Source organism: Balaenoptera acutorostrata, chromosome 19, assembly GCF_949987535.1.
Source record: "Balaenoptera acutorostrata chromosome 19, mBalAcu1.1, whole genome shotgun sequence".
Lineage (NCBI taxonomy): Eukaryota > Metazoa > Chordata > Mammalia > Artiodactyla > Balaenopteridae > Balaenoptera > Balaenoptera acutorostrata.
The window spans coordinates 31,415,182-31,432,577 of record NC_080082.1 but is presented as its reverse complement, the minus strand read 5'-3'; the positions used below and the strand labels follow the sequence as shown (position 1 = coordinate 31,432,577).

General features: G+C 34.2%; 1 protein-coding gene across 4 annotated transcripts in view; it reads right to left on the bottom strand.

Moving 5' to 3' along the window:
• Positions 1-17,396, bottom strand: part of RPGRIP1L (RPGRIP1 like) — a 98,622-nt gene that overhangs the window by 68,197 nt on the left and 13,029 nt on the right. For all 4 annotated transcript variants that reach the window (XM_007167599.3, XM_057534910.1, XM_057534911.1 and 1 more), the window contains exons 5-9: positions 15,806-15,908; positions 14,347-14,490; positions 5,275-5,380; positions 3,152-3,298; positions 1,780-1,853 (exon numbers count right to left, since the gene is read on the bottom strand). In XM_007167599.3, the coding sequence (XP_007167661.2) occupies positions 1,780-1,853; positions 3,152-3,298; positions 5,275-5,380; positions 14,347-14,490; positions 15,806-15,908 (574 nt within the window). The remainder of the gene's footprint in view (positions 1-1,779; positions 1,854-3,151; positions 3,299-5,274; positions 5,381-14,346; positions 14,491-15,805; positions 15,909-17,396) is intronic.

Below are 17,396 nucleotides of genomic sequence, written 5' to 3'. Positions count from 1 at the left end.
AATGACCAAATGGCACTTATATTCATGTATTAAGACCATGTTAAATTACTTGAAATTACAAGATGTTAAGATAAATAGAAATCAATAAAAATTTCTAAATGTGTGACAGTCCTGTTATTCCATGAATGTTTCCCTTTTGCATATACAATTTTCCATTGCAATTAAAATCAGAGATAGGCACAGAGAAAAAAAAATTCAAGTTTTAGAGTCAAAAGAAATGGGTTTTAGTCCTGTACTGGAGTCTCGGCAACGCTGTGTGACTCTGTACAAGTCTCTTAATTTTTCTTGAGTCTCAATTCCCTCATTTATAAGATATGGGGATAACATTATTTTCTCTGCCATATAATATGGTAGCGGTATGATCTCTCCGTATAATGAAATTTTAAAATTTCAAACATACAACTACTAACTACTTAGGTATATATCACTATAAACCTATGCATTGTTCTATAGAGACAGAAATACCATAAAATAGGAGGTATAATAAATGCTTTAGGTAAAATTAATCAGGGCTGATGAGAGTGGGACCAGAACAAAGCACTGAGGCCAAATGATCTGTGAGGGGGTGCAAGGCAAATTCCACATAAAGCTGTTTAGCCAGTCTATCCTTGCTGGAGAGCACAGGATGTTACTTTAACTGAGGTCTCAACCCACTATTGGTAACCCTTAATATAATGAGCCCCTGTGCAAAGATAATCAACATTAGTATAAGCAACATACATGATACATACCGCTGGAATGATGCGTAACATTAATTTAGTTATCTCTTCAAAGTAAATCAAAATAAAAGCCTCTCCCTACATTCTTTGGTATAATTTGTTTAATTTATAAAATGTAAATTTAGTTTGCAAAACATATCAAACATAAAACATGGTTAAAAAGTTAAAGGTATAACTGTAGATCAGATGGCTATTTTCTGATGTTTCCGAATATGATCAATTAGAAGCAACTGCTGAATATCAGCTCTAACATATATATTTCAATATATATAAAATTTACTTTCATGTAAACCTGTATTTATCATTTATCAGTATCATATACTGAAAAGACTTAAAAATACACACATATCTGTATCATTTAAGTAAACTTCGCTGTGGAGTAGAATTCTGTTTCTAACATTACCAGAAGGGATTAATTTTTAAAATACCATAATTATGAAGCAGATAAAAAAAGAAAAGTAAAGCAGCTCTTTAAAATTCATCTTAAGATAAAGATGCGTGTGTTTTTCGTTTTAAGAAATAGAAAAAATTGTAAGCAAATACCTTTGCTTTCCACCAACAGAATCACACGAAGCTAATAGGCTGGGTAGCCCAGCAGAAGAAACAAGGGCTTGGAGAGACCAAAAGAGGTTCAAATACAATCTCTACTACTTCCCAGCTTTAAGAACATAGGCAAATTTACTTAATTCTCTTTTATTTTCATTGTCTGCAAAATGTGCATTAATAATACCTACATTTCCAAGTTGTTGTGAGGAATTTATAACGATGTATGCAGAGTATTTAGCATAGTGCCTGCTAGCTTACAGTTTGTGTTCAATAAATGATAGCAGTTGTTACTGACAACAGTGATATGGTTTTCTTAGTAACAGACTGCTACTCAGGTTAAAGAACTTATTACCTATCTCTTAAAAAAGCTTATTTTTCTTTTATAACATACATAGATTTCTTGCAATCATCTGTTGCTAATTCTTTAATCAGTATTAGGTATTCTGATATCCAATGTTTTGATAGAAAAGATCTCAAACAAGAGAAGGAGAGAACACATGGAATCATGATTTACCTGTTATAAAGTTTATCATAGTTTTCCTTTAAAAGTTCCCGTTCCTTTTCTAAATCGTTAATTCTATCCTGCAGCTGAAATGAAAATTACGCATTAGGTGTATAAAACCATGTGGGGATTAAAAAAAGCATGTGAGGAGGCTAACATGTCTTGATTTCTAAATTGCAGCTGTGAACTAGTCCACTTATATCGTCTGTATTTAATTTAGCATTGTTTTTCTTCCAAGTTGTTAAGTAAACATGAAATTAATATTTCTGTTTTAATTTAGTAGGAACGTATGCACTGCTTTATGGCAACATGTACCAAAATTCAATAAAGAACGTGTTAAAAGCTTGCTATTAAGTTTGGGGAAACATAATATTTTTTACTGTCCTCTGCGATGAATTCCATCATTATATTCATTTTGTGTTAATTTCCAGTTGGCTCCCCAAAATAAAAGGATTAACTTTTCTTTTGGTTTGTGGTTCAGACAACTTGTGTCAATCACTATTTACTCTGAAAACACAATTTCTCATGTTACTTGGAATTTACAAAGAGCCAGTAGGACATCTTTCAAATGAATGAACAAATAAAATCGTATACCTTGTTTTATCCCAATGAATAATATTTTTAGAAATAAACTCAGGGTAATAATTATATCTTGATAACTGAAATGTAGCTTTCTGTATTTATTTCTAGTATTTACGTTTCATTCACCAGTATATTTTGTTGTTACAACCTTTTCCCATGGATCAGAGTACTCTTAAAATTCATTCTCTTCTCAAAATTCTTTTGATGCTAGTGTGAGACACCGTAAAAGATTCTTCCAAGACGAGAACAGAATGTAGACATCTTATTTCATTTCCATTCTGTTTAAGGACAAGTTTAACAGACTGCAGAAAAAGATTGCGCTAGCTGGGAAACATGAGAAGCAACATGAATAGGAAGATGAGTTTTGAAACAACTTCCTAGAAAAAAAAAATTCTCAAAATTGCTGATGTTGGAGGGCAGAACATCCTTCTCCTTAGAGACAGATCTGTTCCTATAATTGTTCTGACATCTCAAATGACTAATAAGCTGTTAAGGCTGAGAAAGTTAAGTTCCTCAGGTAATCTGGCATTTGTTCATTTAAAAATGTTATGGTTTGCTGTCTCCTCAAGGATCCTTAATCCTTTAGATAAATAGTGGATCTCAGCACATTTGCAAGTATTTTTAAGTACCGATTTGCCATGCACATAATATATTGACTATATTTTGCTATGCTCAAAGTGCCATGCATGTAGTTTAGGATTTTTAAGTCAATATAATATTTAAAATGTCTCTATTTTACTTTTTCGAAACAGTTACACAGAAGTGTTAATGCAAAGGATGGCTAAACTTTTTGGGAGCTTACCTCTTCTATTCTTCTTTCAGAAAATGTCATGGAACGTAACTGCTTCTCAAGACTGCAGCATTTTAAACGCTGCTCTTTAAGCTGCATGTTCAGCTGATCTCCATTTGCCATCAAGGCATCATGGCTGATCCGGAGAGTTTTTTGCTTCTAAAAAACAAAAGGAAAATTCTTTCAAAACTATTTTTGGATTCTGCTTTGAATGAATGATTACCATTCCATAAATGAATTTACTCCTGAAGTCCATGTTATATTGTTTACTCTTTATCTCACAAACAATGTATATGTGCTACTATATTAATGTGCCATTATACAATGTATAATGTCTCCATAAAGGATACTCTTGGCCAAAGTGTATCATGAGGAAGAAAATATTTTAGCACAGAGTCACACAATGTAGGCTGTTTTTGTCCTTTATTTTATTTCCTCCTAGTTTTCTGACTTGTTGACGGTGACCAGTGAGTAAATTAGTTTTAGCAAGTAATTATTTTTTCTTTTTGCTGTGGTTACAGTGGTTAGACATGCTGTCCAAAAATGCTGCTGCATGGGTTAAAAATAAATGCTGACCATAGATATTCAAACTGAAAAGATCTGTCACCACACCATATAAACAGCCTTGGAAGGTTAGCTTCTAATTGTAATACAATTAAGAATTTCAATTCAGTAAAATAGTTACTGAAGTCTTCTTAATTTTCAAAATTGACCTATTTATGAATATGTTTTAAATTCAATTTTACATACTTACACTAAAGTCTTTTCATAGAGTCCATATGACCGTAACATGTAATGCCTTATCTGCTAATTAAAATCATTAAATTTCTATTGAAGTTCTTCAATTGTTTAAAAGAAACACGGCTATTGAGCTACTTGAGTCCAATTTTTGTTAATCTTGCTTATAATCACAGAACAGTATCTTTAACCAGCTTTCTCTGTGCTTCATATCTCGGTGAAGCTGTTGGTCTGAACCTCTCAAATCTCTACCCAAAAGAGGTACCTGTGCTACCGAAGACACTTGATATTCATGGTATTTAAACCAATACCTGGAGTCACTGTTAAATGGAAATCAAAACAGTCAAAGTGATAAAAGAATGCAAAATCACTTTTTAATTCCTTTCTTAATGCTGCCTTTTAGAGATGGCTTTCAGCTACATGTATTTTTAATCTCCCTCTTCCATCCATCTGCAGACAGTGTTATCAATCCCACTCTCTAATTAATTTCTCTTTCATACACCGTCATATTTATATGGAAGATCGTTAGTGTATTACTTGACATTAAGGAGGTACCTGTAGGACGGAAAACATGACCCAGAGTATGGCTGAAAAATATTTATCTAATTCAATAGTGAATTTGGGCTTCAGGTGACCCGCTTTGCATCAATTTACTGCTTTCCTTGTTTCAGTACTTCAAAGAAAGTACTGCTTACTATGAATTCTGCTCATCTGGAATGTTTTGGAGTTCATTAATTCCAGAACCTATGTTAATTATGCAGTGCCAATAAACAGGAGTCCTCTGGTGGCACATTCCTGTGCGGCCATAGTCCTTGGTAAAACAACCATGGGGATAAGAGTCTCAAGTACTGTCAACCGAAAGGTTAGGATTTCAAATAAATACACTGACAGTTGACATGAGGGGTATTCAAATATTTTCTGATACTGGTAGTGACAAAACAAAACAAAACACCACATATCAAAAAAGATTTAACAAAACTTGATTACTAATCTATTCTTAACATTGATCTATCTTGGATATTTCAAAATGCTTAGAACTGAAGATATATGCAAATACATCTAAACCTTCAGTGTTATGTGCCCATATGATTCCAGATAAAAGGAGTTAAAAATAAATTTTCTTGACATGAGATGCTTTATGATAAATGTGTTTATTATTTTAAGATGACACAGATATTTATAAAAAGTCTAAGCAGTTAGTTATTTCTTTAGTTATTAAGTTATAAATAGTTAACCATACAGGAAGTGAAATTCTACACACTTGAGAATAAAAAGAGCAATCTTTAAAAACTACTTTTTAGTGTTATGACCATTCTACTTAAAAAAAAAAAAGTTGAACACTATTTTCGAACCTTGGTATCTATGTATCACCATAATAAAATAAATTATCACGGTACCTCTTGAAGCTGAATAAATTTTCCTTCCATTACTGAAAGAGCATTGCTTTTCTCCACTAGTTGCTTATGAAGCTTAATCATTTCTACGTTGTCCCGAATGTTTGACCTTCAATGACGTATTTAAGAAAAAGAGAGAGACAGAATAAAAAATGCAAGACAAAAGGAAAAAAATCTGTGGTGGGACTACAGTTTTTCATTAAATGTTACGTAGAAAAAAATTTACACACTTGCATATCAGTCACTGAGGTTTTTAGTTTATTATACACTTAGGATAGATTTATTATTTAAAACTAACCAGTAGTCATTCTTGAACTTTCATAAATGCACAGACTCTCAGAGTTTGAAGGGAGCCCCAGATTTGACGACTTTTGTCACTTCTACAACGACTGATGATATGAATTTAATATCATTTTACGGTGTCCTGAAACTTGGTACAGAGGACATCAGTCTTTAGCACAGCCATTGTTCCACCACCAAACTTCAGACATATTTGAAGGAGGACTATCATACTATTTTTCACTAAATGAAAAATATGCCATACAGCCACTCATCTTTCCACCACTCCCTCGAAACAAATGGTATCATAAGATTACCATTTATTGGAGTTTCCTCCTGGAGTTCAGACTTTTCAAAATATTTCCAGAAAAAGTGACTTAGCATTTTATACTAATAATGCCCAAAGCTGGCATTTAAATATGTTGCAGATGTGCCTTTAGCTGTAAGAGATCATTTAACGTCCACAGGGTATATAGAAACTCTATATGCTGCAATACTAGTTTGTATTTTTCCTACTGAGATTAAAGCAAACGTACAATTTAACAGGAAGATCTTGTTAAAGGTTAATCATAGATCTAAATGAATACCTGTTTTCAAAAGGCATTTATTTTCCTGACAGAGAAAGGTTCCTTAATTTAATACGTTTTACATTCAAAAGTACTTTAAAAATTGTGAAGCTTGGTTTTAGACTTCATTTTCTAAGAAAAATAAACAAAAATTTTAAGTTCAGAAAATTATTTCAGTATTTAAAGTAAGTAATTTTACTTCCAAAACTTATCTAGTATACACATATTGGAAAAATTGTCACAACGCCCTACTGGAACCAGAAAATGGACTACAAAGCTCACACATCTGTAAACCAGCTGAGGACCTGAAATACTTAATTTTCCTCTTTGATATTTGAAAGTTCATTGTATTTTGGCATCGGACAGTTAGTTGTCCTCACACAGAAGATAAACAAGTCCAAGAACCTGGATCTTGCCCAGGGTACATACAGTCTTAACACAATGTTAAAATAATTATGTGTCTAAAACATGTTATCTAGTAGTACTGAGCACACATTCAACAGTACACTCACCAATATTCCCCTCAGTATTATTTTTACTCACTAAAAAAAAATAAGAAGAAGAAGATGAAGGGTAAATATATTTTGAGTAGATCTCAAGAAAATATTCATATTTTTTCATATTTATTAGTCAAAATAGAACTTATCTGTTTTCCCCAGAATTACTTGGTTTGACTGCTCAACAGTGAGTGACATTTATTGATACAGAAGGATAGAACACTATTCAAATAATTTCAAACCTCTTCTTACGTTTTCAGCTGTACCTGATATTTTATTTTACTTGTTTTTAAGCATGTTAATATTTTCAAAAAGATATATACATGAGATATGTTTGAATAGTAACTATTACTTGATGACATTAACAAAAAATTAAGCCCCAACAAACCATTCAGTCACATAGGGTCATAGAAACAGCAGGTTTTAATTTTGAATTTTCTTTGTAAGGCAAAGGCCAGTAAGTTGTAAAAACTTTCAGTGGTCTAATTGGTGGATGCTTTCTTGAATATTTTCCTAAAGTCCTCGGAGTTTAAACTTTTCAAAATATTGGCAAGTAAGGTGACTTAGTATTTTATACTAATGATGCCCGAAGAGTGGGCACAGATATAACAGAAGTAGTATTTATAAAAGAGCAGTAACAATGTGGTACTTTAAATAAAAAGTCAGTTTGCTAGAGAGTATACCTATTTTGGGATGACACAACACCTGCAAGTCTTTAATAATTATTTTAAAGTGTCAGTTTTAGGGCTTCTATACATAATAGTCATTACTATGATGGGATATTTTTGACGGCAACAACGCTGTTAAGTTGAAAGTGCAGAGTCAATGACATAAAGTACATAAAAGTTAAAAGCAACATTGTGATGAATGTGGCCTGGTCTTCAGGAAGGTGTGCAATGAAAAATCATCTCAAACCTGCCAATCAACATTTTTACACAGATGAAATATGGTAAAACAACGAGGGTGTACGTGAGAGAGGAAAGAGGGAAGGAGCTGCCACAGAAAAGTGAGAAGGATGTTGGAGGCAAGAGGGAGCTAGAGTCATTGCTAAGTGGCCTGTCCTAGACCTCTCTGCATGTGAAGGAAGGCCTCAGGTTGGTTTCCTCTGAAGAAGAGACAGGGCTAATTTTATGAGCAATATTTTATGTGACCTCCACATAGTATTTTCCTGCCCTGTTCCATGCACTATGAAGGGAACATCAAATCTTCAGGATGATGACATTCGAACAGGAAGAACAATGCACAGTAAAAACATTCAGATGAACTCTGATGGTCACGTACCAATTCATACATGCTGCATTACACATGGTGAAATGATCTGCAAAGGGATATCAAGCAGACTAATTAAGTGCTTTGTAAAAACAAATTTCTCATATTTTTCAACAAGGATTTTGAAAAAAACTATAAACAATTAAGTTGGAAAATGTGGGTTTTTTTCTTTTTCTTTTTTTAACGGACATTCTTTAGAATTGTGCTCAAATCTTCTAAAACTATGAGAAGAGCTGTTGGCCCATCTCTAAGATTGAAAACAAACTGAAATAAATTAGATTTTATCTTGAAAAAAAGTAATCCAGCTCAAAAACCTAGGTGCCAAGTTTCTCTCATATAATTTGAAACAGTCAAGCAATAAACTCTGAAAGAGGAATTTCTAATGGAAGCCTTGAAAACACTCGACTCCAGCTTTGCTACTGAGTGCCATAATAAATCCAGAAACTTAAAACCTCAGATACACTGGAGAAGGCAAAGCTTTCAGTGGTGCTATGTAATGTATAGTCTAACATGAAAGCTGAAGAAGCCCAAATCTGTGCTCCAGTGAACGTTTCTAATACCTCATTTCCCAGGCGCACAATTCCTCCCCGCCGCAACCCCCGTCAACGTTTCATTCTTTGCTGCAGTAAGGATTATGAATGCTAAAAAAAGCTTCTTGATTTTTTTGAGGCAAAAAATGTTGTAATATAGTACTTTAACACCATTTAGAAGGGAAGGTTTTAGAATACAAAAGGTAGGCTATGAGACTCTGGAAAGTTGTTAGGTAAGATATTTATGAGATAGAACGAAGAGGTTCTTTTTGAGTAACAGTTTTAGGGTGGCTAAATTTGGGGGATAAGGTTGAAAACAATCTGAGGATTAAAAAAAACTCTACAGTTGTGTTTTTTTTTTGGGGGGGGGAACAGTGGCAGACTCTCTAAGTATATCATTGAGAGAAGTGTAGGTCATTCATGGCTCTTATTAGGGATACACAGATAACAATAAGGTATCACTTATGAATAGAATTATATGAGGTTGCTAGTGAATTAAATGGAATAAGCTTCACTAAAATAGCCAAGCAAAGTCTATTTGAAAGGTAATGACCTTGCTCAAAACTGCTGCTTTAGTTCACAGATGAAAATAATGCTCCCTGATTTAAGATTGCATAAAGGAAAACGTTTGTATGTGTATGTTTATTTGCCTCTGGATTGTATCTTTCTTGTGGTGTTGGGTCAAAATATAAATCAGAACTCAATATTTTCTTATTCTTAAACACACACAAGGAATGGAGGGGGACAGATATGTAGAGCTTTCTACGTGTACATAATCTCACTCTTCTGCAAACGGAGGGAGCACTCCCAAGGACCGGTTGGGGACAGGAAGAACCCAAATCCTGGCTCATCTTCTTCAGGGGCCATTTTGAAGGTCAAGTTTAATGGATTCTGACTAGTAATGGGAATTTGAGAATTACATTAAAAATATCAAAAAGCCCAATGAGAAATGTAGACTCACTGGCAAGTAAGCTGTAAAAGCGAACTAAAGGTTTTATATTGTTTTTACTTTTGGATAGAATTATAGCAAATCGGTGCAATAATACAGGCTATTTCACAATTATCAGAAGCAATGATTAGCATGATACAGGTCTTGGATGAAAAAAAAAATACAAAATTTATTAAATTAATACATACTGCTTACTTAGGAGGCAAAACCTTTCAGAATCCCAAGGTCTCTGGGGATAAAAGCATCTGGTTTTAAAAGGTAGGGAACCACTTACTCATTTCAACCTCTTCATTTCACAGTTAAGGTAGCTAAATGAGGCTTAGAGAAGTAAAGAATCTGGCCAGAGTTCTTATGTGAGAGAGCCAGGTCTAAAGAGATAAATTCTTCCTACTCTTGTAAGTTGCTTCCTTCCTCTGAGATGTTCCTAAGTTTTAGCTTTCTCTCCGCTCTCACATACACACTAATACACTAGTTACTATTAATTTTGATAATTTCTGTGGTTTAAATAAAGTGCTTGGGAAACACGCCAAGCAGCTATCACAAAAAAACTTAGATAACATTAATAATAAAAAACTTGGGGATAAAAGACATAGTATTTGAGTGTGATAACTTTTCATTAGGCAAATTCTAAGGTATTCAAAACAACAGTAGGAACTTGTTGGATATATTTTTAAAAAATGACAGATTACCTCCCTGTATAATCGTAATGTCTGCATGGTTATCCCTCGCCCCAGTTACCCTTCTACCCAAGAGCCAGATGTGCCCTCTAAATTAGGGGGCTGGGCAATCAGACAAATCCAGACTGAGGGGCATTCTGCAAACAACTCTCATCAATGGGCTGGAAAAGACTGCAGAACCACTCTAGAATAAGGGAAACCTAAAAGTCATGACAATTAAACACAATACATGACACTTGGTTGGATATGGGATTAAATCAAAGGAAAACAAAACAGGGCTTTCCTGGTGGCGCAGTGGTTGGGAATCCCCCTGCCAGTGCAGGGGACACAGGTTCGAGCACGTGCGGCGGAGCAACTAGGTCCGTGTGTCACAACTACTGAAGCCCGCGCACCTGGTGACCATGCTCCACAACGGGAGAGGCCACCGCGATGACAGGCCCGCGCACCGCAGAGAGGAGTGGCCCCCGCTGGCCGCAGCTAGAGAGAGCCTGTGCGCGGCAATGAAGACCCAACGTAGCCAAAAATAAATTAATTAATTAAAAAAAAAAAGAGAAACAAAACAAAAATAGCAATTAAAAAAACAGCTATAAAGGCCATTATTGGGACAATTGGGAAATTTTAATATGGACTGTGTATTTAGATGATGCTACTGGTGCATTCATTGTGAAATGTCCTGAATGTGTGACAGCTGTACTGTGGTTATGTAGGAAGATGTCCTTGTTCCTAGAAGGTGCTTAGAAATGGAGAGAGGGTGACATGATATATGCACCTAATGCTCAGAGGGAGAGAGAGAGAGAGGGAGAGAGGGGGAGGGAGGGGAATGGGCCTGTGCCTGAGTGGGCAGAATGCAGAACAGGCTGTGTCATTCACAAACATGCCAAGGGGTGAAAGGTATGTGTGTTCACACTACTATTCTTACAACTTTGCTGTAGGTTTGCCATTTTTCAAAATGAAAAGCTGGGGAAGAACTTTGAGTGCCAGGAAGTAATCCGCGTCTGTGCACAGCTGGAAAGATGGAGCCCCTAAAGCCAAGCTGCTTTGTATACTGTGCGGCTGCAAAAGGCCTCTGTGTTTTATGACTTGACAGTGTGCTGTCAACCAAAGGGAAGGGGGCAAGTCAGTGTCTGAAATATTTACGGGTTAAATTTCCTCCACTGGGACATTATGGCACTTACATGATTTCTAATTAAGAAGGTAAACACCCTAACATTTACTTAAAAAAACACTTAGTACAAACTAGTTACACATTTGGTAAGAGTATAAATATTTTTGGAGTTGAAAAAGTCAGTAAAAGGTAAAATCATCCTGATTTTAATGTTCATGTACATGTGTTCACTGGTTACTGCTTTGCAGTTAATTTAAGATGGCCTTTTTCATAAGCAGAAAATGTGCATTTTTATATTGTTTAAATTTTAATATGGATTTTTGTTCAAAACAACACAGACATTCAGGCTACTTGTAAATGATACAAGATTTTTTGCTAATGAGGCATTATGTAGAACATATGCAAAAATCACAACTCAGTCTTCCAAAATAGACCACAATAACAGGAAAAGACATGATTTTAATAAAAAAGAGCAGCACTGGGCTTTTACTTCAAAGCAATTAAGGGCTTTGGATAACCAAAAGTTTATGTCAAGCTGATGCCAAACCAAACTGGTCTATTAAACACATACTACGAAGAGTTTCTGTAATATTCTATGAAAAGGCTCTTTGCCATAAATATCAAGCACCGCACTCTGAAGATTACAACTACGTTAGGTTCATGTTTGAGAACAAGGAGTCCAACATTCAGATCAGACTTCTAGAATTTCAAATCTGAAATAATGTATCCATGAAAGAGAAGTTTAAATATGTTTTCCATTTTGTGATTTTTCTCTACAGTAAATTATACCAAGTTTTATATTCTCCCCAACATTTTTCAACAGTTTTCCATTAGTCTCAAAAAAATTTCTGTTACACATAAAATTTTGAGCTATGTGTAAACATATAAGAAAAAAAAAAGACTTGAAGACCCTTATTTGAAGTCATTTCTTCAGTTTTCAACAACTGTATTTCAAGAAACAATATGTTATTCACCATAGGTACCCTTCCTTCTAAGCAAATAACCAATAATTTTCAATTTTATAAAATCGGTAAGGTAGGGTACAAATTGCTTTCATTCTTTGGCCTCTGCAACAAAAGCTTCTTTAACTGTAATACTCATTTTGTCTCTGCTTCTAATTCTTGATGTGACAAAAAATAGACTGCTATGGAGTGAATGACATAATCCCCTAAGGTTAGCCTTAGTTTAGTTTTTAAGGTAAACTCTTCTATGTGTATATGCTGATGTCTTCTGCTGAAAATACTTATACTAGAAAATATGCAGACCCATCTATGACTCTAGTTCTTCGGCTGTTCTAGTCCTAGGACTGAAGAACTTTTGGATTTCCCTTTCAATTAACACAACACTCTAGTTCTTAGATGATCATATGCCTTTGGAAGAAGGAACGGCCAACACAGGGTCAATCTTACTCTTTGGCAATTTAAGAAATATAACAGAGAAAGTAGTCTGATAACCTTGTACTCAGCTGTTGAGGAATGCGCTCCAAGCCTGGGCTTGGCCTAATGCAGAATTTTTATATTCAGATAATATTTTAAATATGGCTGTTGGCAATTTATTAAGGTCACCATATTCAGTGTTGGGGTCTTCAGCACTGTTCCTCACAAGGAACCATTTATTGGTTTTCCAAGAAGGCTAGGTCTATTCTTAGGGGGAACATGGATAACTCCTAGGTATTTAAAACCCTGGTTCAAAGCCAGGGTTCAAATTACATTCCCTATTACAAATATAATTCTAAAAAATATTCATTTTTCTTTTGCCCTGCACTTAGAAGGGTATATTAATGTCACAAAATATATAGAATTTCATTACATAATTTAATTTTACACATAACATTTAGGAACACAAATTAGTAGAGATAATATTAACCTTTTAAATCTTTGAAATAAAAAGCTTTTCATATATTTTTAGCCCACTTTATTTTTTTAAAACAAGTCTTCTATTATGCATCTTAGCTTTTTCAAATATTACTATGTAAGGTTTGCTTGTGAAAGAAGAAGTAAACTCTGATTCTGAAATGAAAAAGTGGAAAATCATACTTGGTTTTTCTAAATGAGAACCTACTCACATAAGTATGATATCACACTTGGTAAGGGAAAAACAAATAGAGGATCTAGGTCTGGTTTAAAAAAATATTAAGAGAGAAATAAAAGAGACATAAAAGATATAACAATCATATGCAATGTGTAGACCTCATTTGGATTCCAATTCAAACAGCAGGAAGTCATCGTTACAGAAGTTTGAATATAAACTAGTTATTAGATGGTATAAAGGAATTGCTGTTAATTTTGTTAGGTGTGATAATGGCACGGCGATTACATTAAAAAAATTCCTTATCAGACAGTGATATATACTGAAGTATTTACAGGTGTGATGACATGATATTTGGCAGGGGCTAATTAATTAAAGAAAATGAAGGTGAAGGGATAGATGAAACAAGATTGGGTAGCATGTTGATAATTGTTAAAGTTGAGAGATGAGTACCTGAGATTTCAATATACTACTCTCCGTACCTTTGAGCATGCTTGTTCCAAACAAAAAGAAAAGGGCCATAAAGGAAGAAAATAATTCAAGGAAGAATATGGTAAAAAGATAAAATCTTGTTGGAAGCACAACGTGGAAGCACAAAATGAGAGAAGAGGTATTAGGAACCAACAAATGACAAAGGAGGACGGATAAGAAAATACTATATATTATCAAACATCAAAAATGAAGAGGCAGCAAGGAGACTACTGAAGGGCCCCACTGTCACCCATAACAATCAGCAGAATTCGATGCAAACTTTGAATATTAGGAGAGGTAACATCTTTGTGGGATGAAAAAAATGGGGACTGTATTATGGAATGTACTACCTTTTAAGGTTGGGAAAAAAACTTAAATAAGGTTGGGCTTATTTACAAGGTATGCCAACAGCTGAGTCCCTGTCACACATATTTTTCTTGGTAGGTACAATCAAATGGTATCAGAACTTCCTACCGGCTTGGTAAATGAGCAGAGGAAACAAGATGAGGCAGAGTAGGTTAGGGAAAAATGCCCTTAGACTTGAGTTGTTGATAGCAGTTAGTAGGTCTAGAGCAGGCTTATATGAAGAATGTTAAGTAAAAACATGATTTTTAAATAGACTAGGCTTATCCTTCTGTGGCACATGATAAAGTATTTTAAACTAATTTTGAACTTATCAAAGTGATATTTCTGTTTTAACATACCTTTGATCTGTAGCCTGCTGTTCTCGAAGCTGAAGAAGAGATAACTCAATTTCATTTTCTTTTCTCCTCAACTGAGTTTTCAGGATCTCAGCCAAGTGCTCTAACTCTTCTATCTGGCCTCTCTGTGACTGAATAACATTTTCTCTGAAATAAAGAATCTTTACAAGAATTTGCAGCTTGAGGGAAAATCTGCAGTATATAAGAGCAGTACAAAGAAAGTGCTTCATAGTAAAGGGCAAGCAAAAGTTAAAAATTTTAGCTTAAGTGCCCCGGCACATAGTGAAATAGTAGCAGATTAAATGTGATGATTTGGAAGTACATATGGAAGAATTCAAGGTATTGCTTTATATAAGATAATGTCCTAGGCAACGGACTGGACTGTGGTTCAATTCAATGCAGTATTTATTGGTCACCTACTAAGTACTCTGTGATCTGGTCTTCTTCCGATAATTTATGTGCCTTTGTTCTTTCATATGCACACCTGCTTATACCACCCAAATTAACACTTCATAGAGAGAAGGCAAGAAATTTGCAAAACATAACTTAGTGGTCTCTGGTTTATATTTTATCTCTACCATGTCTGGCAGCATCCCAGTGTACCGAGCCTCAGGACTGGTCTGAACCCTTGCTTTTCCACTGACTAACAGGAAACAAGGTTAGGTCTAGTCTTTTAGTTTTATTCTTTCACAGGCAATCATTACTGTAACTGGTATTTAAAATATTCAAAAGTAAAAATTTAAGCCAATATTATTCTTAAGCAGCTATCTAAAGTATGATACTCTTTGTCTCATGCTTTCTCTCCTCATTCAGAATTGTTACTTTTTGATGATCCAGGTGAAGGCCTTATCTTCACTTGTGTGACTTACAGACACTGAGATCACCATGAGGCTTTGATTAACTGGAAAAGTAAGCTAAACGTGGCAGAAGTAACTTTTTTGAAACCACAGTATGATGAAGAATGCGGTACCATAGAATCAGCATGAAACAAAATCTGAAATCCATATGTATTTGATAGCTCCAAACTTTTAAGCCACTCCCTCCAATTCTTTTTTCTTTTTTTAAACCACAGAAAGGCTAATTAATTCATGATCTAAAAAAATCCAAAAAACAAAAAAAAACTACCTGTAATTCTTCTGAGAATGAAAATGTTGCCTCTAAAGCTTATACTATTCTAAATGACTGGGCTTTACGCCATTCCATTGAGGGGGAAATTATAATAATAAAGAGGACTCTTCTCTAAACGCTTCCACTGAGGCAATTGGTTAAGTTTTTCATTTACCTCATTGTACTGGAAAGATGTTATATAATATCTGTTCTTACCTCACAGATCTAGCTGTATTTTAATGGAGCAAATTATTTGTACACAAACCAATTTTGTTTAAAATAAAGGCAAGGGAGGGATCAAAAAAGACATGATCAATATACAGTGTTCTAAAATGACCACAAAAAGAATACATACAAATTTCTTATTTCTCCTCTGGCTTCTTCGAGTAAACTGTTGCCATGTTTTGTAGGCATGGGTTGCAGAGTTTCCGCTACATCTGTATCTTGGAATTTAATACCTAAAAATAAATTAATAAGATTATTAATTAGCGAAGTTATTTAGAAAAGAAGGACCCTTGACTTGCTATCGTAAGGAAATATGCAATACAATAAAGTCTCTTAAGTACTGAGAGATAATGCGCTCCATAGTACAGAGGATCAGACATACATCGCCAAAGGAACTGTTAGAACTCAGCCACCAGTTGGCATTAAATAAAACACAGCAGTAAGTATTGCTCATTTAACAAATTCTACTATGGAAACCAAATTACCCAGAAATAGTTTTATTCAACTTAGATTTAGAACTTCCAAAGTAAATTCTGAAAGAACCAAAATTTTAACAGGTCTTTACAATATAAACTGAGGTATGAAGGAAAAAGTTTTCAAAACCGTGTTTTTTTTTTTAGTATTTTTGATAAAGGTTTTTTGATTTTTAAATTACTCATTCACACCCCTTGACCTTACATTTTGAACCTTACCTTCATTTGTGTGATTCACAGAGCATAAGTCAAAATGTTTCCTGTACTTTGATTTATTCTACCTCAGTAAGAAAATCCATATTTAAACAAAGGTAATTTGAGAAGAGATCATCAATAGGATTCCTTTAAATAAAACATTTTGCTGCTGCACTTAAATATAATTTTTCTTATAAAAATAATTACAATTTTTTGTAACTTACAATAATTTTGTAAATATTGTAAATTACAATAATTTTAACAAGCCTGGTCCCATTGTTAAAAACAAGACATTCTTTTAATTATAGGAGTTACTTTACACTTATAGAATAATTAGGTTATTAGTTTTAGGTAAATGAAGTATGACAAATAATTTAGATTTTTAAAATGGAGAATAGTTCCAGATATAAAGGCACAGAAAAAACTCATTCTCCTTATAAAAGTTTACTTTTTAAAAATGAGAATTTTAATTAGGAAAAATGGAACTATCATTTGCTATTTCCAAAACTTTCAACATTTATTGCCGTAAGCCAGAGTAAAGAATGGAACAGGCCCTGCCTAAAACATTACAATAGTTTACTGTGTTAAAATTTGCCAATTATATTATTTTGGCAGTAATACTAATTCTTAAGCTTTTCCTACATAAATCAAGGAAAAACTAAACATTACTACTAGAATTTAAAAAAAAAAACACTTATACTCAAAACATATCTTAAAACTTACAGTCTCATGGTGATTTTCCAATGGCTATGTTTAAAACGTACACACATTATAATCTTTCTACTGGTTCTTCACAATAAGAATTGTTTCTACACTACACTGATCACACCTTAAGCCAGTACTTTCTATCCTTTATCCTGACAAGGTACAAATAGGAAACGATAATATTTGTACAGCAGTTTTGCGGGGTAAGACTGCTTGTGGCCCAAGAAGGTCAGGGTTCTTGCCCAGCCCCTCAGGCTGCAGTATTTCTGACAACTCTGGTCTAAGTCCCAGCCTCAAAGGCGGTCTTGAAGAATTTATTAAGGCTACTAACGTAGCGATCTTGATAAT